This window comes from Thunnus albacares, chromosome 14, assembly GCF_914725855.1.
Source record: "Thunnus albacares chromosome 14, fThuAlb1.1, whole genome shotgun sequence".
NCBI lineage: Eukaryota > Metazoa > Chordata > Actinopteri > Scombriformes > Scombridae > Thunnus > Thunnus albacares.
The window spans coordinates 908,644-935,543 of NC_058119.1; the positions used below are offsets into that span (position 1 = coordinate 908,644).

At 38.7% G+C, this 26,900-nt stretch overlaps 1 protein-coding gene across 1 annotated transcript; it reads left to right on the forward strand.

Annotated features, from left to right (window-relative positions):
- Positions 1–622: 622 nt before the first annotated feature.
- On the forward strand, positions 623–26,900 carry si:dkey-191g9.5 (rap1 GTPase-GDP dissociation stimulator 1). The gene is made up of 14 exons (XM_044373885.1): positions 623–848; positions 3,821–3,925; positions 4,589–4,711; positions 5,473–5,598; positions 11,533–11,661; positions 12,569–12,694; positions 14,525–14,668; positions 15,324–15,455; positions 16,394–16,528; positions 16,814–16,939; positions 19,510–19,649; positions 19,767–19,893; positions 21,264–21,392; positions 23,036–26,900. The coding sequence occupies exons 1-14, from the start codon at positions 836–838 to the stop codon at positions 23,161–23,163; spliced, it is 1,683 nt and encodes a 560-aa protein (XP_044229820.1). The 5' UTR covers positions 623–835; the 3' UTR covers positions 23,164–26,900.

A 26,900-nucleotide genomic window follows, 5' to 3' on the forward strand; every position in this document is an offset into this window, starting at 1 on the left:
TCCCTACTGGTGGCTCTCCCTACCCACACCCACAGTTCTGCCAGAGGTCCATATAGCCAGACTTCAAAAATGTTCCTCCAAATGCCACTGAATTGATTTGTTTTGTTATTTTCAAACAATGTGTTTTCTGTGGCTAAATATTATTATATCAGCAGCAATGTTAGTGAGGGACCAGTATTGCGCAGTGTTCATTTTGGATGATTTTGCATGGCACAGTTTTGATCCAATGCCAACAGTCAGAGCAGATGCAGGAATAACGGATCATGTTATTCCATGTCTGCATTTGGTTTTATTTGAGATTCAAGTTTAAACATGTAATCTTCCACCTATAGTATATCTTTAATTTTTGAAAAATTTCAAATATTTATATTTCAAAATCTCTTCAAATATTCATTAAATTGTATTATATGTATTGGTTGTCACATTCTTAGAATGCTTTCACCATAAACTCTCCTGTCCAAACAATAAAGCTTGTTTGAATTTGTGAAAGAAAGAACAAGAGAGAGTGAAAGAGCAAGGGAATAGAGAGAAAATGAGCAGAGAGAGAGAACGCAAGCGCAGTGGGAGCAGGGGGTGGGGGGGTGGGGGGGAGAAGGAGGATAATGAGATTGAGGGAGGGAGACTGAGGAGGACAGAGGGATAGAAAGACAAGAGTGGGAGACAGAAGCGGGGTACACCTGACCTTAAGAAGGGAGGGTAGCTCCTTTGCTTGCCACACACCCAAACACATACTCACCTACACACACATACACACATTTGTACACACACATACACATACAGTGTTAGCAGGCAAAGGCAGTGAGCCAGCCAGCAGAAAGCCTGCCGACCAGCAGCCATGACAGACGCCGGTGAGTAGCAACGTATCTAACATTGCTAGTGTGTGTGTCTGTGTCTATGTCTGTATGTCTGCATGTCTGTGTGTCTGTGTGCCTGTGTGTGTGTGTCTGTGTGCATGGTTTTGTATGCGTGATGACGTATGATACCAGCTGTGGTTTTGTGATTTTAGGCATGGATCACACACCAGGGAGTGTGAACGTGTTTGTCAGTGTGTATGAGGGCTTATTAGATAGATAGATAGATAGATAGATAGATAGATAGATAGATAGATAGATAGATAGATAGATAGATTTAAAAAATCATCATTTCCCAGTAGTACAGCAAGCAAGGCTCCTCTCTTCTTTTAGCAATGCATAAAAGTTAAATTATTTCAGCTTTTTTGGTGCAAGGCGTGGAGTTGCACCACTCCCCATGTCAATCCCTGTAACACCAAGCTGTTTGTCTCACTGGGCAGTAAGAGTGCACTGTAAAGCTCAAGAGTGGAGGGACAGAAACTATTCAGTGTCCAGTGGCTGTCATGCATTATAAGCTGAAAACCCAACAACCCAGCATCATCTGAAGCTACTGCTGCCGCTGAATGTTATTTGTCTTGTTAACTGATGAAGTGAGGCTTGAATCCCAGCATGATAAATTTACAGCTTTAAAAATTATCCTTGAGTTGAATCAACAGCTCTCTGACACATCATAAGCACCACAAAACATAAGCTTCAGTCATTCCTGTTATTGTGTCCACCTCCTGTATGTATGTAACTATAAGTATATATGCATGTGTATTTGTTTGTGTGGAAACATGCAGTGTAGTTGTAGCGGTTGTAATAAGCACCCCAGGGACTCCCTTACAGTACTCTGTGGGACTGATTAGGAAATTACTCGCCTGCTCTCCTGTCAAACACACATGGAAGCAGATGGACACACGCACATGGCCACACACACACACACACACAGCAGAAGGACACAAGGGTTAGATCCTGACGTGGCAGGCTGTGTATCAGCCTGATAGCCCCCTCCACTCAGGCTATTTTCATTCGACTTACAACAGATTAGCTAAGGTGATTACCATCTGCAGGTCTTTCCTCACAATGTATGTGAGTGTGTGTGTGTATGTACACACACACACACACACACACACATATATATATATATATATATATATATATATATATACATACATACATACACACACATATATATATATAACCTAAAAACCTAAAATGTGATCATATATTTACATCTTAGTCCTTAAACTAGATAAGGTGAACCCAATTAAATAAATGAGACAAAAAAATAAACTTTTTTATTTATTTATTGAGGAAAATTATCCAATCTTACATATTTGTGGGAGGCAAAAGTATGTGAACCCTTGCTTTCAGTAACTGGTGTGACCCCCTTTTGCAGCAATAACTTCAACCAAATGTTTCCAGTAACTGTTTATCAGCCCTGCATTTCAGCTTGGAGGAATTTTAGCCCATTCCTCCTTACAGAACAATGTCAACTCAGGGATAATGTGGGCTTCTTTGCCTACCGCTTCAGGTCCTTCCACAGCATTTCTGTAGGATTAAGGTCAGGACGTTGTCTTGGCCATTCCAAAACATTATCTTTCTTCTGCTTTAACCGTTCTTTGGTAGAACAACTTGTGTGTATAAGGTTATCTTGCTGCATGACCTACTTTCTGTTGAGCTTCACTTCACAGACGGCCACTTGACATTTTTTCTGTACAATGTGCTGGTACAACTCAGAACTCATAGCTCCATCAATGATTGCAAGCTGTCCTGGTTCAGAGGCAACAAAGCAGCCCAAATCATGATACTACCACCATGATACTACCATGTTTCACAGGTTCTTATGCTGGAATGCAGTGTTTGCTCATCGCCAAACATAATGCTTCTCATTCAAGCCAAAAAGTTTGATTCTGGTCTCATCCATCCACAGGACATTTTTCCAATTGCCTTCTGGCTTATCCACATGGTCTTGAGCAAACTGTAAACGGTAGCAATGTTCTTTTTGGAGAAGTGGTTTTCTTCTTGCAACTCTGCCATGCACACCATTGATGTTCAGTGTACTCCTGATGGTGGACTCATGAACATTGACTGTAGCCATTGCAAGAGAGGCTTTTAGTTTCCTAGACGTTACCCTGGGGTCCCTTGTGGCCTCCCAGACTATTACACACCTGCCCTTGGTGTGATTTTTGTTATTCGACCACTCCTGGGGAGGGTAACAATGGTGTTGGATGTCTTCAATTTGCACAAAATCTGCCTTACAGTCAACTGGGGGAGTCCAAACTCTTAAGAAATGGTTTTTGTAACCCTTTCCAGCTTGATGAGCATCAACAACTCTTCCTCTAAGGTCCTCAAAATATCCTTTATTTGAGCCATGACACACTTCCACAAACCTGTGTTGTGAAGCTCAGACTTTGATAGTGAAGACCCAGATTTCTCTTTAAATAAAGTTGGGCCTCCCAGACTCACACTTGATTGTCATCCCATTGATTGAAACATCCGACTCTAATGTGTCCTTAAAATATATTGATAATCCTAGAGGTTCATATACTTTTGCCACACACAAATATGTAACACTGGATAATTTTCCTTAATAAATAACAAATAAGTGTAAGGTTTTTGTCTCATTTGTTTAATTGACGTCTCTTTATCTAGTTTTAGGACTTGAATGGAAATCCAATCATGCTTTAGGTCATATTTATGCAGAAATAGAGAAAATTCTAAAGGGTTCACAAACTTTCAAGCAGCACTGTACATATATATGTCTGTGTGTGTGTGTGTGTGTGTGTGTGTGTGTGTGTGTGTGTGTGTGTGTGCCTCCTCCTCATATGGTGCACTTGTATTGTTGATTTAATGTTTTCATGTATATGTTAATTAAGTGGAATCAGGAAGAGTTTTGAAACTGACATTCTTATTCTTACTGTTGTTGTTGCTGTTGCTGCTGCTGCTGGTGATGGTGATGTTGTATGTTTGTGTGTGTATTGCAGACTCTCTGAGTGAGGCACTAAAGGCCATCAGTGTAAGTACAGAACTGATTGAGGAGGAGCTCAAGCCTCATTTGGATGCAGTGCTAGCTGCACTGCTGGAAAAGAGTAAGTCATGTAACACACACGCACCAACAAACACACACACACACACACACACACACACACACACACACACACACAAACACACACACAGAGCTGTGTTGGTTTTTCATCATGCTTTGCCTACAGTCATGTTCAGCTTAGAAAACATTTCCTTATTTTATTGCTAGAAAAAATGGAGCTGTGTTCAGAATGTCAGCACAGGTCACAGAATTATTGACACTAATTGAAAAGGGTCTTCTGGGGAACATGAGGACCCACAAAATCTCAATCTGTATTATCCTGTATCTTGTGTGCAAATGGAATATTTGGTGTGGCACAATTGGCCTGTTAGATTGTCACATAATGGGTGAAAGTGGAAACTGTAGCCTGATGATGGCAATAGGGCAAAGGTCAGGAGGCCACCAAATATATAATCCTCTGGGCAACATGAATAACCATTCCCGCAGTGTGCTGTCTTTAGTTAACCTCCAAGTTGTTGTCAAACAACTGAGAAAGTCATTATTAACTAAGAAAAGTCTGAGTCACTTTTTGGCTTAGAGACACATGGGGCTTTAAAACAACAATGATCTGCCAAAACTGACTTCACATATTTCCAGTACATTCTGTAATTGGCTATTCCTCCATTGTTGTCATTATGAACAAATGTTTGCATGTGTGTGTCCACAGAAAAAGATGCTGCAGTTGAGATTGCCAAAAGTGGGATTCTACCCACGTTGGCTCAGGCTTTACGGAGTAAAAGCAGCCTGAGCTGCCAGGTGGCTCTCGTGGTGGCAGAGATGGCCCGAGAAGGTAGGATACAGCTAGAGTTATTACATAATGATAATGATAATGATAATGATGTCCCTAGACCATATAAAACAACAATTAACTTTTATGATCATGTTGGGGAACATGCAAATAATAATTAGGTACAGCAAGAACATATTTCATTGTTTTGAATGCTACAGCTGATTAATGCAACAGCACTGTAGTCACCTGCATGACCACATGGAGCAAATCATGTGTTGCTGTCACGCAGCATCGAGCCACCATCGCTGCAGTTTAACAAGCAGATACAGAATAAAATCGATAGAATGTTGCACAGTATTGTGTGAAAAAGATGTCCATCTTTGAGGCTAGTTTAAGTCCCCCAACACACAAAATGAGTTTTGCTTCTGGTTCCTACAGTCCTACAGTTTTACTGTGCAGGATGATGTATGTGCAGAGTTTGACACTAGAAGGCTGTAAAGTGTGTAGGCCTCCAGTGCACATACACTGAGAATAGACTTTTCAGTGAAGTAAGAGACACCTTGTGTCCAGCAGTTAAACATTTGAAATGAAAAATATTTGCATATTCATAGATTCTGGATTGTTCAATGAGGGAGAAGGAGATTTAATTGTAATAATTAATAACATCATAATCATACTTTTTTGTGGAAAAAAACATGCTAAACACAAATTATTATTCAAGGCAGAGTATTTGTATATGTCTCATAACATGTCTGGACGGGAGATTTAAGGGGCAATTTAAGGCAGTTCCAGGGGCTAAATCATATCCTTGTGTTTTGTAGCTGCAGTCAGGGAACCATGCATCGAGGCAGGCCTTGTAAAGGTGCTGGTACCTCATCTAAACAGCAGTAACCAGGAGATGCTGCTGAACACCGGCAGGGCCATTGGACGCATCTGCTTTGACAACTGTGAGTTGGTGTGACAATGCTGGTTCAGTCAGCAGGGCTTACTGATGATGAACAGTGTGCTGATGAGGCAGAGACTGTGTTCTTTTGAAGAGTACAGAGAGTGACAGACGGCAGGTCAGTGTTCAGTTTTAATTAACAAATACTGTATTTATGATTCTCAGATGTAAAATGATCATTTGTGGTATAAATGATCATTTTACAATTGAATATTATTAATTATACAATATTACCATTGTATTACAGTAAACCAATGAGACCATGGTGAAGATGACTGGTACTCTAGCCTCTTTCTTATGCCAGAGGTTTAGTGCCACAGCTGCGTCCCATGTGTGATTCCACCCCCTTGGATGGGTACAGCCTATGAGGGTTTGTCCCTCTGAGGACTGAGTAGCTGAACCTGCTGTTCCTCCCCAAATGTGCAGTTTCTGCCCCTAGCGCCACAAAGCCCATTGATGCATTTCAATAGTGGTTCAAAAAACCCTTTTTCACTTCCTCTCAGAGAATCCCCATCACCATCATGAGATCAACCCTCAAAGGGCCATGGGAGTGAGTGAACATGTAGACTCACTACATAGCATACACTGTTGCATTTTTTTTTTGTTTTAAACCACTTCAAATTCAGAACTACAGAAACATGTAATGTAAATGCAGTTTATTTTATATTATTATTGAAGACACTGATGACCTCACCTGATTTTCACATATTACATTCACTGAAAACGATTCCTCCTCTCACTTTAGGTTAATGGATATGTGAGACACAGTGACTGCAATTAACAGACAGTTAGGCAAATGACTGTTTGACAAATCATCATTGAATAGATTTTGCAAATTGTGCAATTGAGGGCAAGTGTTCCATTATAAATCTTCCACTCCCCTCAGACTCCACCCACCCACTTGTTAGGTGGCTCTCACATGGTGTACAGGTATGGTGCTACGTAATATCAAGGGTTGAGCGGTAGTGAAGGAAGGAGTGGCACAATTATCGAAACACACCTAGTGACAGAGAAACGGTTCTCCACAGATTCAGATTTTGCCTTATTTGTGCTTCCAAACAGTTATAGTTCAATTGATATAATAACTTGATATTCTTTGGTGTCACAGTTCCCAGATATTTGACTCTATCCTCGTACCATCTCCATAGATATTCCTTTTTCAATTCTTTATTGACAGGTGCTCCTAAAACCATTGCTTCACACTTCTGCATGTTTAGCTTGTACCCTGATACTAAACCATAGTTATTAATGATTTTCATAAGTGTTGGTAATGATTTTTCTAAGTTTGTGATATATAGAACCACATCATCTGCATATAAAGCCAGTTTGTGATATTCCTCTGCTATTTTCACACCTTCAATTTCATTGGTTGCTCTGATGTATGCTGCCAGGGGTTCAGTAAAAATCTCAAAAATTAAAGGTGAGAGTGGATCCCCTTGTCTCTTTCCCCTATCTAATTCAAAGCTATCTGACAGGGTCCTGTTAGCCCTGACCTGTGCTCTTGATGCCGAACTTAACACAGGTTTCTAATATAAAAGACCATGACACCCTGTCAAAGGCTTTTTCAGCGTCCAAAGTGAGGATCAATGTTTGAGTATTTGTTTAGTAGTCTATTATATTCAGGGTTTGACTTACATTATCAGATAAATGTCTATTTGGGATAAAGCCTGTTTGGTCTGGGTTTATAATATGCGGAATCATTTTTGACAATCTATCCGCTAGGATACTGCTTAACAATTTTTGATCTACATTCAATAAAGTTATAGGTCTATAGGATCCACAGTCAGTAGGATCCTTGCTTTCTTTGTGTATGACTGTAATTATGGAGCTGCAGTATTTGCCCATTGGCTATGGTCTAATGCTCAGTTAAATGTTCTCTCTAAAATCAGCAGTAATTCTTTATCAAATTCCTTATAAAATTCGCCTGTAAACCCGTCGCTCCATGGGCATTTACCCTTTTTTGATTTCTTTATTGCTGCTTTGATCTCCTCTGACGTAACCGGCAAAATTAGGTTTGCATTTTGTTTATCTGTCATCTGTGGTAGTTTTATTCCAGATAGATATTCTTTAATTTTATTTTGAGGGAGCAGATTATTGTCAGAGCTATATAATTGTTTATAGTATTTTGCAAATTCTTGTGCTATTTCTTGTTTACCTTTTACACTTATATTCCTGGTTTGGTCTTTGATAGAAATGATATTTGATTTTTTTTCTGTTGTTTTTTTCAATTTATAGGCCAGGTTTTTCATTGCTTTTGTTCCACTATCAAAGTATTGCTGTTTAGTAAATATCAATGATTTCTCTACCTTTTCAGTTAGCAATCAGTCAAATTCTTTCCTTAGCTTATTTAAAGGATGCAAGTCAACACGGTTTCCTTTTGCCTTATGCTCCAGTTCCAATATCCTTATTGATTGTTCTATTTCCTTGACTCTTTTGTTCCTCTCTTTCTTCTTATATGAAGCCAATGATATAATTTCCCCTCTCAATACTGCTTTTGCTCCCTCCCACAGCATAACTGCTTCGACATCCTCTGTATCATTTATTTCTCGGTAATTTTTAATAGTTGATCTTATTTTAATCTTGAAGTCTTCCATTTGTAACAAGGGGTTATTTAGTCTCCAAAGAGTATGACCCACTTCCAGATCAAAGTTCAATTTCATAGTTATCAAAGCACGGTCAGACAAAGTGATTTGATTTATATTGCATTCTATTACCCTTGATTCGTGATTCTTAAACATAAAGAAATAGTCTAGTCTCGAATATCTACAGTAAGATTTTGAAAAGAAGGTATAATCTCTTTCTTTCGGGTGGAGAGTTCTCCTCACATCTGTCAGCCCTTTTTCCTTGGCTGCTCCTCTCATTATTTTAGCAGCTTGATCTGAGCTACGTTGTCTATCACTTTGTGTATCCATCTTTGGGTCTATGATTAGATTTAGGTCACCTGAAATAATTGCTATCCCTTGGCTTTCTGAAACTATTACTTCAACTATCTTTTCGATTAGGTCTGGACCCTCTTCAGTGGGGTTGTAGATATTCATAAATGAAACCATTACATATCTAGTCCTTGTCTGATATCAGCTTTTCCAGCGTAAAAGCTATTTGTGGCATTATTAAAATAGCAACTCCTCTTTTTGAGGACTTATAGGATGAGTAATATACCTGAGCATTTGTAAGTTTTTCATGTTCTAGTTTCACTAAATGCATTTCCTGCAAAAAGATTATATCTCCTGTTTCTTTTTTGAGCTGTTGCAGTAACTTCTTACTCTTAATTGGATTATTAATACCATTCACATTATATGAGATTATTTTAAGTGTTTTCATTTCATGGAGGGGGTTAAAATAGGAAATAGTTTACCCTTCCGATCATTATGGCTGACAGCCGTGAAGATAGTGAACAACATAAAAACAACATATCAACAAAACAATGACTTCCAAAGGTAGCAGTCACTATAAGACCACCAAGTGGATAAGGATTCCTTAATAATAGGTAGGAATCTGGGGTTTCTGTCCCAAACTGCCTCATTTGGAAAAAAAAACCCAAAAACAAGCTGCATCATACATCGCTGTGAGCTACACCCCCCCCCCCATTCAGATTTATTTATTACAACCAAACACTGAACAAGACTTTTAGGCGGCCAAAATGTTACAGTTAACTTCAGTGAACTGAAAACACACTGTGAAATAGCACCAGCCTATATGCAATGGTTACGTTACATGAGCAATGTTATCGTCATGGTAGTGACTTGTCAATCACAACGTAGCCACACCCTAAAGAGTACCCTGCTTTGTCGTCAAATTTAAATTACATAGGACCATAATTTACAAAATGAAAAGCATGCTGTATTGAAGAAACTAGCGATTGAGACCATAAACTCATTAGGAAACAGTTTACTGAGGTAATAATTCAAGAGAAAAGTAGGGTCATTTTCTCATAGACTTCCACACAATCGGACTTCTTTTTGCAGCCAGTGGAGTTGCCCCCTGCTGACCATTAGAGGGAATGCAGGTTTTTAGCACTTCCTTATTGGCTTCATTTTTCAGCCCCGGAGGTTGCCGCTTGTCTGGTATGTATGTATTTATGTATGTATGTCCTTTGCGTATCTCAAGAACTGTTCATCCGATCTACTTCACACTTGGTGGGTGCATTGCTGGGGACCCAACAAAGTGCAGTGTCAAATGTGGTGCAATATGGACATGTGATATGTTCAATATTAATAAGCTTTGAGTAAACAAGAGAACGGCAAGCTGCCACTCTGCAGCAGTGGGGTGGTATGTATAACTCTGCCATGAGAGAGACGAGGGGAGGACATCTGTCTTCGTTTGATAACATTAAAAGTTAGGCTTTGTTGTCGGCTTCCCAATTCATTTTAAAAAGACAAGAGAAACAGAGAGAGAGAGGGCAAGCGAGCTGAGAGCACGAGCGAGTGGCAGAGACAATACTGGTGAGGAGAGACAGGCTGGAAAGCTTTCTCTGCATTTCAGAATTCAAGATCTAAAAAGAGAAAAGTAGACAGCAAAGTCAGATCAGGAATGGATGGATTCTTAGGCTACTTCCCACGGGCAGTTCAAAACCAGTATGTCTCATAAAGCACAAATCTTTTGAGCATATATACCCAACGAACTGAAGCCACAGAAAATGAATGATCTAAGAGTCTAATATGATATATCCACTTTACTTAAGGATGCACATTTTTTCAAAAGCTCTCTGAGTCACTATTACAGTACTTAACATCTGTGTTTAATAGAATGCTAGTTTATTTCATGTTGTTGGTACTCTTTCACACCTCACATCAACAGCATTCATTTTTATATGCATTGAAGCAGCAATACCAGAGGCCAATCAGGCCAGCAGTTCCAAACAGGCACATTTTTAATGGGCACTGCACTAGTTCAGACAAAAGATGGACACATTGCACATGCACACCTAGCTGTATGGAGGCAGCTTTGGAATGAACATACAGTGCTTTGAAAGAGGCAGCCTCAAGATGGGAATGCCTCCCTCTCACTGAGAGGACAGAGTTTAACCATAGACTGTAAAAAATATGGACGTAGTCACCGTGACATCACCCATTGGCTTGTGAACTGCCGTTTTGAAGGCTCGAGCATAGCGATTTGATCATCGCCATCTTGGATTTGACCGTCATCGTGTTTGATTTTTGGAGCCAGAAGTGACTATATTTGGATGAGAGGGTTGAGCTGACCATAGCGTTAGCTGCTAGCACGGTTAGCATGGTGCATTTACAATCTATGGTTAACAATGATAATGCTAATACTAACGCTAATTTCCGCAAGCGAAAAACAGGCCTTAAACCCTTACAACAAAATGTACTCATCGGAAAAACTGAACATCCGCCTCCTTAGAGGGTTTTTTATCACAACTAAACGCTGAACAAGACTTTTTTAGGTGATGAGAATGTTACAATTAACTTTCATGAACTGAAAACACACTGTGAAATAGCAGCTACGCCTATACTCTGGGGTTATGGTTACTTTACGTGATCAACGTTGTCGCTTTGGTAGCGACTTGTCAATCACACGCCCTAAAGCATACTCTGCTTTGTCATCTATTTTACTCTGAATTAGACCATAATTTACAAAATGAACATCATGCTGTATTGAAGAAGACTTGAAACTAGCGATTTAGACGATAAACTCTTTAGGAAAGTGTTTACTGAGGTAATAAATCAAGTGAGAAGTAGGGTGATTTTCTCATAGACTTCCATATAATCGATTTCTTTCTGCAGCCAGTGGAGTTGCCCCCTGCTGGCCATTAGAAGGAATGCAGGTTTAAGGCACTTCCGCATTGGTTTCACTTTTGAGGCTGGGAGCTACCCGCTTGAGTTTAACCTTTAACAAATGTGCTTTCATGTATCTCTGGTCAGTCTGTATCTGTTACTGTATATTTGATCACCATACTTTCTCACTGCCCTCCACCCAGCATACCAACAGGACCAGTTGGTTCAGAGTGGTGTAATACCCAGACTGGTGTCCATCATGAGGGAGTATCCAGAGAATGACCCCCTGGTCAACGTCTGCCTGCTGGCCCTCTGTAACCTGGCTGACATAGGTAATTATTGGGTAATCATAATTATTAGAGTGATAATTATTATTCAATTATGATTTCCCCAGGGCATCACGTTGTCTCAGTATTTAGACATGTCACCAATGACATTCTTGGTCATTTCTGTGTTGTGTTTGCATGTTTTCCATGTGTTCTCCTTGATTTCCCTCTTCAGTCATATAAAGCATAAACTCTACATTGCTCAAAGGTATGAAGGTACAGTAAATGTTGACACACACCTGGCATCACTCACTAGTGTGATACCCCCACATTTTAAAACAGTTTATATGGAAAGCTAAGAAGAAGCAGTGGGAAGAACAAACAAGCAAACAAAATACAGATCTGACTTTAGTCATTGTTCAGTGGTTCCCTAACAAATTTCATCATCAAGAATGTGAAACAATCATTGAGAGTTAGAGCTTACACAGAAATGTCACAATAATGGAGAAGAACCAAACCAAAGATTTTAATTCGAAGCAGTAAAGCAGGAAATATTGTGTTTTTATCGGCAGTAAGATTACACAACTCTGATATGTAAAGCTGGCCAAACAGAACAGAGTGACTCTCACTGGGGAGGGGGCCTTAAAGAGACAGGACTGTAAACGGACTGTAAAGAGACAAAGGCTATACTGAGGGGCTGCATAAAGGGCCAGCAAATATAAAGAACTATGACCTTTGAACTGTGAATCATGCAAAGCTACTCTAGTGGAACCCAAAAATGAAAATTTAGAGCTGGAAAAGAGCATAATAGGTCCTCTTTAGACCCTTATCAAGAAGACTGTAAAATTCACCATTTCAAAAAGCTGCTGTCTTAAATAAGCTGTAGATGTCAGCTGTATGATCACTTAAACTGGTAGTCAGGATAATTGTTACCTCCTACACTGTCTATAGTTATAGACCCCTATTTTTGCAGACTCTGCGAGGGAGGCCCTGGCAGAGCTGGACGTGGCAGATGTACTGACCTTTCAGCTGAAACGGGCTCCTGATGCTGAACGCCGACATGTCATCCTGGAAATACTGGGCTCACTGGGCGAGAGTGGTAAGACCTGCTCCAGGAAAGAGGCTGAGAAAGGGAAGATGTATTAATGGAAGTCTGGCTTCATCAAGCATGACTTGATATTTCAGCTGAGATCAGCTTTCAAACCTCTCAAGTTAGGATGAATGAAGTCAGGCTTGTGCTAAGAGATGGACAAATAGAGTTAGGGTTTGGCAACATTGATATACATTTGTCAACTATCAGAAATTTTTCCATAGTGTTTATTGACTACCTGGTTTTATGACCTGGCTCAGGGGGAAGTAACATGCATGTATCCACCCATTTTATATCTCTGGTTGTATTAGGCCATTGTGGGTAATATTGTAAATCAATGAGCAGGGGTCTCATATATAGAACAGTGCGTAGGATCCATATTACAAGTGTACTTGTGCACAAAAGCCCAAAACAACCATACACAACTTCAGTAAACATTGCAGTGGATCGTAAAGTCAGACATCTCTGGTTAAATTCTTGCTGGATATGCTGCAGCGGGCCAGTTGCTAGTTAACCAGTTTTAAGTAGTTTTTACATCACACACTCAATATATAAAATTTGTGTGGCAAACGCCTCTTTCAGGCCCCGATTTGTGCGTACGCAATAGTTATAAACAGACCCCAGGACTGTTTTGTCACAAAATTGTCACAGTATTATGATTTTTGCATGTGTGTTATTTTGTGACCAATTATTTATTACATTTTTGAAGAAGAACATACAGGTCAAGAAATCATGTACAGTTATTTTAAAACATCCCAAAATAAACAATCTCAATCTTATGGAGGTGAATAAGACATACCTCAGTACTGATACAAATCCTCTCTAAAACAAGGATAACACCCCTCAGTACAAAAAAGACAAGCACACAAGAAAGCAAAAAAGGTGAAGAAGAGGAGAAGGACGAAACAAGATACAGTACAGGAATTCTAAACCTGTTTGGGAGAGATTTAAGATTTTGAACAAATAATAAAATATCATCAGCATAGGGTGACATGTAATGCATATTGTTAAAGGAAAATGGGATATTGATTGAGTAGATCAATAGGTGCCGTGAGCTAAGGCCTCTCTGGACAAAAGAACTGGAGACAGGGAGCAGTCATTGTTGAAGGAAAATATTGAGAAATTGTTTATTTTTTACACCAATTAAATGATTATGTACTTGTCAGATATTTAATTCGTTGGATTAGCCAAAGTTATTTCTTTTTGGTTATTTTATCTATAAACTGTTTCTCAATTGAATTTTCTGTATCATAACATAAATCAATATCAAGATTTTCATTCATATTGTTGATGCCTAAATAGAAGTATGTACAGCTCAAATAATTAAGGATCAAAGATGCACATTATTGTCTTAAAGGACAACTGTCCTGTTGCTTCATTCACAAAGAAAATGATTCAGTCCAGCAGTAGACTGCAGCCTGCATTTGAAGTTTGATTGATTATATATTTTTTCTGGGCAACTCCATCTGCTGATGAGCACAAGTTAAGACTGAAAGCTCCAGAACAACTCTAAGATGAACTTTGAATCTAAAATTTAAAAATCCTTTAGCATTACGATTCTCATTTGAAAGAATTTGTTTCTCATCAGTTGACAGACAGCACTAATCCTTTTCATTTATACATAATACAATAGACTAGAACCACATTCACTGCTGGTGTAATGTCAGATGTTCCAACATGGAATAATGTTCAATACCATGTATTACATAAAAATCAAAACCTTAGTTCTTCCATTTTGCTTTCTAATGATGTTGTACATTTATTGAAAGAAAGTGTTGGTTATTAATAATGGTAAAAAAAAAAGCTAGTGAAGTTTGCCTGGTTCTGTTGTACCACCAGATACATTGAAGTTGCAGTTTGCAGAGTCAGGAGTACCAGAGGCATTATCAGAGATGATTCGGGGTCTGCAAGGAGGTTCTGACCCCCACGACCTCTGCAGCATCAAGATTGCCTCCAACCTCATAGTATCATTGCTTTTAGGAGGTGAGTGATGCAAGTGGGACTTTGTTTGACATCTCTGAATGTGCATACAGCAACAACTCTGCCTTAGTTTGGATATTAACTTCCTCATTTGCCTTTCCTTAAACAATGCCACCTATGCACTATCTACTTAATGGATCTGTACTGCATGGTTGTGAGAGTGATGAAGGCTGGCAGAAAATGTTGTGTCTTCTTGTCCTTCTGTTCTTTTCACTGAGTGCGGCCCTCTCCTGTCATCATCAGTCAACATAATCAGGACAACAGACCAATCTTTCTGAGTGTGGTTGAAACTGTACATTTAAATATCTAACATTACTCAACATGATAAGATTGGCATTGCGTTCAGGTATCTTTGCTGGAAACAGAGGCATCCCAGTCTCCATGTAGTTTGATGTAGGTGCTTTCCATTCTGCAGGCTCATGAAAAAATTAGGGGAGTATCACCAGCTGGTTCAGAAGTTGCAGCTTTCGACTGCTGATCCTGCATGTATATTTGCAGAGAAATTAAACATTTTCAACTGACACTCCATTTTTCCCTCTTTGGATCTCTTCTAGGATGATAATAACTGCTGGCCTCTCATCATCGTGTCCATATGTCTGAATGCACCATAAACATGGTGGTGTTGCCTTATTAACATGTGTGCATGTGTGTGTGTCAGATGAGTCTATGCAGAAGTGTTTTGGTGAGGGGTCAGGCCTGGTGTACCAAGATGTTCTGTCCTGGCTGCAGAGCTCCAACACTCAGCTGCAGCTGTCTGGAGCCCTGGCCATTGCCAACTTTGCCAGGAATGGTGAGATATTTGTCAGAAAGGACCACAGACTGTGAAAAGACTTCTGTGACAGCAGGTATGCTGTCTATGTGGAGCTTATGTGAGAAAAACAAGCAGCCATCACTAGAGCTGAATGACAGTATTTCTTTTTGAGATTCAATATCTCCTCAGTGAAGTACTTCTCACAATCACCAGTGAGACAAACATCATATCACATTCATATCCCCCTGTTAATTTTAATATAGTTTTCTTGGAGGTAAGGCTGGATCAACTGGGTAAAGCAGGCAACTGCTCCAGGGGCCCCAAAAGTGGCTGTTCATCATTTGGTTTCCTCATTGAATTGATGTTACTTGATCATGAGTCTTATAGAGGACCAAGTTGCAAAAGACCATTGTGCTTATATTGCTTATTCCTTAATTAATCTGTGTAAATCAAATGAACACTGGGACCAGGTCATATTACAGTGTGTACACACTACACAGAGAGTGGGAAGAAAAGGAGTGAACAGGGGCCCTTATTTTTGCGCAGGGGACCCCTGACAGTTTAATCTGGTCATGCCAGCATCTTGTGGCCACCAGAGGAACTGCAATTTACCACATTTCAAAACTAAAATGTTGTCTTCAACACTCAGCTGTAGTTGGCTGTAACTGGGGGCATGAATGATAAAAATGATAAATAAAAGTTTCCTAAGGTTAACAGATATACTGTAGACTATACAGTCTTTGCAGACAGTGTTGGCAGACAAATTTCAAGGGGAAAAAGACAAGAAAAAGACGGTTGAGTGCAAGTATGGATACAAATATCACTTCTCTAACTGTTATGATAATATTGTTTGTAAACGGTAAGCATTGGGTTTGTCTTAAGTGATGAAATATTGCAGCTACAGTTTTAAGAAGCATAGGGTTTTGAAAGTGACTTTGCCAGCCTGTAACAGCACTGTCCTGCTGTATTTCTGTCAGACAGCAACTGTGTGAAGATGCTGGACCTCGGTGTGGTTCCTCACATCCTGACCTTGTTGGAGCAGCATGTGGATGAAGGAGACGTGTCTGTGCAACATGCTGGACTGAGCGCACTCAGAAACCTGGCCATTCCTGGTACTGATCAAAGCACACAGTAGAGATATGATTCCATTAACCAAAGTAATTATGCCACATGAAACTTACCTTGTGAAGGACAGCTGCATAAAAATGATCACACCAAGACACAGATACACAACATCTACAGAAACCTACAGTAAAGAAACAGAAACTCATAAAAAAAAGAGTTGTACAGTTAAGTCTTAAAAACAGCAAAAATAAATAAATAAATAAAATTTTATTATTTAAAATTTACTTAAAATTATGTGGATGCTAAATGCAAATTATGTCTTTGTCTTCTAGCCTCCAACAAGGTACGGATGCTGGAGGATGGGGTGACTGAGAGGATAAAGACCCTGCTGCGCTCTGACATGCCGCCAGTTCAATTCAAACTGCTGGGTACACTGCGCATGATGGTGGATGGACAAGGTGAGCATGTGTTGTTGTGTTGTGTTGTGTTGTTGTTGAATGTTGGTGCAGTTGAAACTCTAAACCTATGGCATGATATATTAATAAATTGCAGTGAGTTTACCCACCAGTATCCTGATTGTACTCTCTCAGACTTTAGCTACTTACACCATTTTATTTAAATACATTTCATTCCTATGCTTTTTTAAATCTTATGTTTGTTCTTTGAACTTGAATCTCTCACAGTTTAGTGAAGGCAAAATGCTGCTTGCAGATGCATTATGGTTATAGTACTATAATCTGCTGAATAATATTTAATTAAATGAATAATACTTTGTTGAAGATGGGATTTGGTTTGGATTTCCACATGAGTTTCAAGTGTTAGAATAGTGTAAGATCATTGAAGACATTGCTGCTGTGTGATGTGTGTGCAGAGAGGAAGATTCTTCTGTAACAGTAGATAAAGATCAGGCAAAATCTCTCATTTGTATACAAGACATATCAAAATCTAATGAGGAGATTGTTGTAATTGTCATGCTTCCCAGAGGATGAACCCTTTCATTTTAAAACAGTCCATGACTCTCCTTGTCCAAGCACCACCCTAAGTCAAAATGTAAACCTTTGTCTTTTCAGTATGATGTTCATTCCTGTGAGGAAGCCTGACTAGAGTAGCAAGGAAGGTGGTAGGAGGCAGTCAGACTCTTGTTGAATGAGTGAAAAAAAGAGATTTATTCTGTCCAGTGTAACAAAAAACAACTGTCTCAAAAATAGAAATGAATACAAACAAATCAAACTAAGGCATGATCATGTGCACACAACCACACTGTCATCCTCTAATTTCTGCTCTTGTCTAAATCCACATCTCTCCCTCTAAATAGGCCCTTCAATCTACTAGGCAGAACCACATTTCTTGCAGGGGTGTCCTTTCTCTTATACCAACTGGCATATAACAATGCTACTTGTATCAGTCAACAATGTTCACAACAAAACACATCACCCACAACATAACCCTCATTACTAGCCAAAATAAGTACACATCATATAGATACTAAACCAAACATTTAACCAAGTAAAATAAATCTCCCCATACTTGGTCTAACCAATGACATCACTGGTGATGTAAGTGAGAGTTTAAAAGCAGGAAGTCAATGGGTGACTCCCCCTTTGTCTCCTAGAAAGCATGGTGAGTATGGTAAGAAACACAAGATAATCTACAGCTCAAGAAACTCAGGACTTAAATTAATAAACAATAAGTGAACTTAAACATGTGTCTGTCTTGATCAAACTGTAAATGCAGGTGTAAATGTAACAATGCTAAACACAAACAAAACCCGGAATAATATGTGAAAGCAATTCTACATATACTGGCTAAACAAGCAAATGACAAGTATGGAAAGAAACTAGGGATGGGTATCAGTACTCAATACCTTTAAGGTATCGAATGAAATAACCCAGTACCAAGTAGTGTCGAAACTTCTCCAGTCAAACAATACCTGCAATAGATCTTTTTTTTACCCAGATCTAGAGAAAAATGAGAAAAATGAGAACCCTCCCCCAGAACTTTTATAAGTGCATTTCCCACAATTCCATGATATTTATATATGAAAATTTGTACATTTAGAGCATAGTTTTGAGGACAACAATGACCATTTGAATTCACATTTAAAGGAATAGTCTGTGATTTCTCTGGTAGTGACTGCCCCTCTACTTCGTTTTGTTTTGGTCAGTTGTTTACTGTTTACTGACTTCAAACACAACAACAAATTAGAATTATGCCTTTTTCAGTAGTAGTGAATAGGATAGCTTCCAATGGGGAAAAAATACATATCCAAAGCATGTTTGTGTAAATATTGTGGTTAGAACGACATCTAATGCTGTACTTGAACAAAAGACAGATTATCCCTTTAACAAAAAATATGCTATGGACTTTAAAGGTTCTGTATGTCGGTATCAGAAATTCCTTCTCATTAGCGACACCGCAGGCCGTTAGGTGAGCTGCAGTCAACATCCTGTTGCTCGCACGCTCGCGACACAAGACTATTGCAGGTGATGTCTTTTTCCTGGCTTATACTTCTCATAATTACAAGATTTCTAACATTGTGTTTGTGTTTTTCACCGTCTTTCAGCAAAGCATTTCTCACTCCCAGTCAGTCAGCAGAAGTTAATTGGAATTAATTTGTATTACTTACTGTCCGAAAAAAAACCTAACATGTCCATCTGCCAGTCTTGATTTCTCAGCTTTTTAGGTAACATTACTTCCTCCATTTCTTCACCTCCACTTACTGACCAAAACACCTGTCAGACTACCATCACAGCACAGAACGCTGTGAGGTTGATTAGAACATTAGGAGATCTGATTCTGAGTTTCTTTAGTGAACATTAATAGCAACAACAACATGCTAAATCAGACAACCAAGTTGTGTGTTCTAGCTAACCGTCAGCGCAACTAAGTGTAAGTGTCCTCATAAAATAAGGACATGTTTAACATATTTTCTACTGTTATTACTGTATTTTCTCAGTATTGGGGGGGACATAACCCTCCCAAAAAAACGTGTGATTATGCCCATGCTCAGCTATTCTCTGTGTGTCAGAGGAGGCAGCCCTGGTGCTGGGGAGAGATGCCATGCTGCTGGCTCGGGTCATGGAATGGTGTGAAGCCAAAGATCACGCAGGAGTCCGGGGAGAAGCCAGTCGCCTATTGGCTGCACTCATCCGACACAGCCGGAGCACTGTGAGTCACTTCATTCTGTTCTGAAAGTTAACATTAGACTTTAAATGTACTGAATGTACACAAACAAACACACACACACTGAACATATGTAATGGGTTTACTTTCTCTCTCTGACAGGAAGTTGTCCACGCTGTAGCAAAAGCAGATGGGATTCGGCACCTTATTTCCATGGCAACAAGTGAGCATGTCATCATGCAGAATGAGGCTCTGGTTGCCCTGGCGATAGCATCTGCCATTGACATTGGTACAGCAGTTTCAGATACTATCTTAAGTCGAATGTTCTGGGCACTTATTTATCAAGCATGTCAGAATCACTCTCAACCTTGACAAGGACTAAAATGACTCCTGCCTCAGAGTAAGACCTGAGAATGTTTTTATGACGCTTTATTCCCCCGAAACTCAACAAGGGGAAGTATGCTCATTTGCCTTTCAATGTCTTCCTACTAGGAAGTCTGAACAGGTCTCTCTGCAGCTCTTCTAAATCCTGGACGGCATAAGTTAAGAAAGTGGAAAAATATTTTCACTCCAAAGCTTAAAAGTGGGACCAAATATATGTTCTCAAGTTAGGACTGATTTTCTGCTCTTAGACACTTGATAAATACGAGCCCTGAAGTCACTGAAGTCTGTCTGTCAGTCTAACCATTAATGTGTTAACAAAGCATCTAATGGGCCAGATTTGTTTTCTCTTGCAATACTACTGGTCCATCAGCTGTTATAAATGTCACCAATAACTGTTACTTTACTTAGATTATGTATGTATATATACATATATACACACACACACACACACACACGCACACACATATATATATATATATACATACATACACATAAACATATACATATATACATGTGTGTGTGTGTCTGTGTGTATGTATGTATACATATCAGCCAATGGGGCACTCACAAGTAGATGGGCTGGGTATATGGTTGTGTAGTTTCAGGCCAATCCCACACTGGCAGAGAGGAAAGGGGTGTGCTCAATAACGGACATGGGAGACATCATATTACGTCCAAAATACAGGAGCATCTATGAGGAGATACCCAAGCTTGTATAGAGGGGTTCTTTACCCAAAAGGTGCCTATTTAGTTTTGGCATAAAAAACTTTTCTTTTCAATGTAAAAGCTAAGACAAAATACAATTAAAAGAGAAAGAGCGATGACATACATTACAAAAACATGAAAAATGGATTTGGAACATTTTTAAGAACTCTAAAACACAATAAAAACTCATTCATGAAATAAAGAATTGGAGCTGGAATTTCGACCCCTTCTGGTCATTAAGTTCTGATCAAACATACAGTTTATGTTTGTGGTAAATTTGAAAATATATTGTGTTTTAGAAAAAGAATTCAGAGTTGGATGTAAGTCGTTTGTTTGCAGTTCACTGTTGTAATTGATGATGTGAAGAGAGAGAAACACCCTACACAAAGCAACAGAAGCAAAGTATTTGCTTGTATAGTATAAACACAAAAACATTGCAAGGGAAAGCAAACATTTCTTGGGCATATGACAACTTCAAATGTATGAAAATGTAAATTTAGAAAATGTATTTACATGTGTTTTTATCTGTGTGTTTGTGTGTGTGTTTGTGGGTGTGTGTGAACACTGCAGAGTCGATGAAGGATCCATTTAGGGAGGCAGAGCTGTTGCCCATGCTGAAGAAGATGTTGGAGGATCCTACAGGCGCGGTTGAAGTCAAGTTCAGTGCTTTAGGTCTTACCTGCAGCCTGGCTAACTCCAGTATGTGTTTTGATTTTACATTACACAGTTGGAGGCATTCTGAATTGATTGGGTCACTGAACAGGGAAATTTGATCCAGACCCAAAAGATCAGCAGCACATGTGCAAAGAAATCCAACTGAAAGTTTTGTAGTGGCACATTAAGTTGTTGTATTTTTCAGCTTCCATAAAAAAAATCATGAATAAGCAAAGTGTATGTGTATCATATTCCCCAGAACAATGTCAGGAAATATATGTGTGGTCATACAGCAGGTAGGGGACATGAATTATCAAGAAAAGTGACCTAACCAGGATGAGGCTTTACAGACCTATAATACATGTCAAAAGCTTGGACAAGTAGTCTCTGTTGCCTTGACTATTAGTCTTTATTTTAGAAACAATGGTAAGAACATTTGAGTATTCTTATCCTAAACCTCTGAAACCTTTTCTCATCAGGTTCCAAGTCAGATTCAGTAAACCCTCTTAACTGTACAAGCATTTTGTAAATTGCTTGTTTGGACATGCTGAATGTCATTTGCCTCATAGAGTATGCTTTCACGAGCTTTGATTATTAGGGACACTCTTTTCCATTTTCCAAAATGACCACTAGTGACTGGAAATCTGTGTAAAAGCAATGAGTTTTCTGCAAAATAAATCCACAGAAGCTCAATTCCAAAGGTTAACTATGAAAAAGTGAAAAGTTACAGGTAAACAAGATCCACACTGTCTTATCTCGACACAGTCAGACACTGTTTTACTCCAAAGACTAATTAAAGCAAATCTCTAATTTTGACGTGTACAAAAGTTGTTTTCTCATAAAAACAAAAGTTAGATTTCTAAACAAAGAAAAATCTACCACACCCACCCTAACCTCTGAAAGTACCGTAAAATTGGTGTCCTGAAGAACAAAATTTCTTCTTGGTGCTTCCACAGACAGTGTCTCCTTGCTGAGCTGCAGTGGAGGGACAATAAAACAAAGACGAAATTTTGCACCAAAAAGACTTGATGTGTCTATCTTAGGCTGCTAAGTGTTAGCTTCAGCTAAGCATTAGAGTGTCTCCTATCACTTACATTTTTTAATGGCCAGTATGGACGGGAGGAACAACTACAATGACCAAAACTCTTTCAAAGTACATGCAAGCAAGTGAATATTGTTGAAAGAATGTGGACATATCCTTAAATATCGTGGAAATTAAGCTATGATGTTTAAAATGGTCACAAAGACACCTTTAGAAGAAAGATTAAGAATTGAGATCCTAACATCTCTCTTCTTGTACATCTCTCTTACTTGGTAGAATAGAAGGTTTTTTGAGGCCAGCATCTAGTGGCCATTAAAAGGACTGCAGTTTAAGACATTTGAACAGTGACAGCTGTCAGCTGTGATGTTGCCACTTTAGGTCCAGTGGATATAGACGTGCTACTATGGTTTTGAGACACTGCTTCTATCTATATCATGTTGAACTAATGCACTGCATAATGATCTTCACTCCTGACTGATGTGTGTGTCTGTTTCTTCTCTTGTGCTCTTAAGGAAAAATATTATTCATATGCACACAGATGTTCAGAGAATTCTCTAGGACAGGATACATTTTATCTGCTTCCACCACTGATTACAATCCATCTCACACTTCTTTCTCTTCCTCTTCCCATTCCTGTCTGCTCTAGGTGTGATGAAGCAGGAGTTGGACTCTGTGAATATGAAGGAAAGCCTTGCTAAACTGACAGATCATACCAGCAGTAAACTTGCATCACAGGCCAGCTCCATACTGGCCATTCTTGGTGAAACCAGCTAAACCAGCATACTGCAGCAACATCACAGGCTGAGCAAAGGATCTCATCTGCTGTATGAATTTATCCATCTTATTCAATTACGTACTTTAACTCAAATGATCTTACTGCACAGATACTGCTAATGAATTGGGTTCAATTTTAAAATGTTACTTGTTTTGTTGCAATAATTATTCATTACATTAAACAAAGATGATTTCCATACTGGTAGCTCCTAGAAGCTGCAACATACACAAAAAGCACAAACGATATAATGACAATTTTCAGTTCTTAAAGCTTTTCAGTAGTGTGGCTGAAAATGTAAATTGTGGGCTTAGAGGAGAGGCCATGGGGTCATTAAAATCAGACGGGTTCATTCAATTTGGAGCACTAAATGTACTGAACAATTTTTATGGCAATAATCTATGAGATATGTACAAAGTTAACATTCTGGATTGAGGGTGATGCGAGTGAAGGTTTGTGGGGTCTTGAAAATGGAAAGCGTTCATCCTCTGAGGAGCACTAATGTACTCAGTAAATCTACTGACAACCAGCCCATTAGATGTTGACATTTCTTTGTACAAATGGAAATGTTGAGTTGATGGTGAGAGTAAGGATTCAAGGATTTAAATGTTTATTATTCAAATACACAAACAGAATGTGTAGTGAAATGCAATCTGGTGTATGTTCTTAGGCTATGATAAAAACTAGTGTGAAAAAGAAGAATTAGAAAAAACAAAATATAAAGGCTAAAAATTCAAGATAAAAAATTATAAATATATGTAAAATGTATAAATGTCACAATGTTAAAGAGTGACTTAACATCTGTCTGAGCAGCAGTATTTCACTGTCCTCTCAAGCCTGTTTCACTTCTGACCACAACCAGCATGACTGATGGGTTTTATTGGATGGGGTCAAAAGTGTGCTCTGTTACACCTGTAACCACACATGATGTCACAGCATCCTGGAGTACACCCATCACTGCAGCAAGGTGAGAAGTTAAACTACTGGAGGTCATAAAAACAAGATTTTCAGGGATTTCAGGTTAATCTATGAGACAAACTATAAAAAAATAAAAATAAAATTTTGTGCAGAATTTTTGCAAAGGATTCAGAGGTCAACGTGGTAGCCAATGACATACAGAAGACACCATCCACCATCCAGATGGCCAAGTAAAGTAGGGGAGACACCTGATGGATGATGATGTAGATGATGGAGTGGATGATGTAGCCTTGCTAAAGTGTCTACTTGTATTGTAGAAGAAGGGAAACTGAAGAGAAAAGAGAAAAGAAAATATTGAATGGCAATGGCACTAAAAGGCAAGGTCCAGCAGGCCACCAAAATAATTAGGAATCATTTGGAGACCGTAAAATATTCGCACAACATTTGATGGAAATCTGGCCAGTAGTTGTGTTCTTATCTTGCTCTGGACCAAAGTGTTGGGTGGATGGACAGATCACCAACCATGGGCCCTGCTAGCGAAGGGGCAAAAATGTTGGGGCAGTTGGTAGAGAATGAGGTTTTGATATGCACTTGTTTTATATGTCAAATCTACTGTCAATGCTGATATCTAATTCAATATTGTATAAAGTTCAGGAGTCACAGAAAATTCTGAAATTTACTGAAATGCACCCAGAATATCAAAAAATACACTGACAGCAAAGACATTTTCTTTTTCCAAACCAAATAAGTGAAAAATAATTGACCAAAAAAATCTTCTAAAGATGATGACTGTAACACTTTAAAAACTCTTTATAGATTCTGATGGTGTAGAAAACTGAATGTACAGTGCTTCGGGCATGCTTTCTCAGCATCCCTCCATAAAGTCTGTTATCTCTATTGCAAATCAATGGGGTGAGCAGTACTTTAAGGTATATTTGACAGGCTGAAACCTGGTCTAGATGACCAAAGACTTCATCATCCGGATCTTAACTACATAACCAGCTCATTGACCGCTATCAAAGCACTCTAGTCCAGACTGTCCGGTCTCTAAATCACCATTGTCATTCCGAATTTCAGAATCAAACAAAACTAATAGTGGGGCCACATTAGTGAGCAATAAATCAGCATGGCCACTGCATAACCTACAACCTTTATGGTGTATTGGATGTTGTCTCTCTGGAATTCCTCCAGTAAGACATGTATTGTACACACAGTGTGTAGGTTGGGAGTGTCTACACAAATATTTGTTTAATCTCAGTGTACTGGCAGAAATAAAATTTTATACATAACTTAAGGCAGGTGTAACAATCATCTTAATTGGTAGCCCTATCCAAAGGTGCATCTGCACAAGCTTTAATGTAATGATCACCTCATAAGGGATAGATAGTAGACATTAAAGAGATTCTTATGTTTAAGATTTGTTAGTGTTCTCATCACAGGACAACTCAAGAGGGTTGTATGATCACAGAGTTGGTCATGTGAGGATTAAAGGTGAAAGGTTCAAGCTTACAGGGCATCAACAATATAACACCATATCCGTTAAATATGGGTTTAGTTACCTTGAATGATGAACTGGCTGATGTAAGACATTCATAGTGGTGTGGGTTTTTTTGGGGTCAGTATTATTAAGTAAGAAGTCGGCTATATAAGACTAGAAGGCGAAGTTGCAGGATAAAAGCTTTATCACACCATAATGTATGACCAAATTTAATTTGTTTGCATAGAGGCATTGCAATCAGTGGATATACTCACCTGGCCATCCCACAATTTTCCCTTTGATATAACCTACTGTGTAAAACTGATTTAATGTGTAAATCTGAAAGGGGTACAATGAATGAGTTATCCTAAGACCATTAATATTTAAAGAACTCAAAAGTCCTTCAAGAGACCTTCATGCCAGCCAGTCTAACAAGTCCTCCAAACTTTACAACAATATAAGCATTTTCTGATCTGGTCTGTAGCACAAAATTGTCAGTGTCTTCCAAAAGCGTTGCAAATTAGTCAGAAAACATTTATAATAGCGTTTTCTTATCTTGGTTTGGTTTAGGAACAGAAAAAGCACTTGGTTAGAGGTGTGACATTATGATTTGGGTTTTTTTTTAAAAAACAAAACATTGTCATCACATGGTTAAAGAAACAACTACTCAAACCTGCAACCTGCATATTAATGAAAATCTTAACTACATCAAAGATGATTGACAGATGCCTCGACTTCCTCACTGCAACTGTGCTTCCATCAATGGTTAAAGAGTACACTGTAAGTACTTATGAAATGATGAAGGTGGAAAATCAAAAATAGAAAACATTTTTTAAAAACTCACCTTGCTCTAATTATTTTGTTACTTTATAGTCTACCCAACTGACCATTTGGCAAATGTTTTGCACCTGTGACTACCACCTAATAGCAATACCCTTGGGTAACACTCTTCTCTAAAGGAAGCATAATGTGAAAAAGCCACATGTTCAATGTGTTGAACTGCTAACATTTGTATATACAGTACCTACAGTATATAATCATTCTAGTACAGTAAGTGTACTACAGTGCTCTGAGCAATTCAGTGTGTATTTTAGTTGGATAAAGGGTAGTTTGGGAAAGCATGTGTGTACAACATAAAGTGAATAATCTGTCAATGAACATCAAGCAACAGTTTTGCTGTAATGTTTATGTCATATCTGTATTGAAATATATTCTGTATACATAACTAGATATCACTTAACATTTGTGAACAAATTGTATATATTTCATGGAGGGCATTTTTGACATTCTCAAAATTTAGTTCTAGAGAGAGCATAATAAAGTTACGTGATGTCTTCCCCCAAA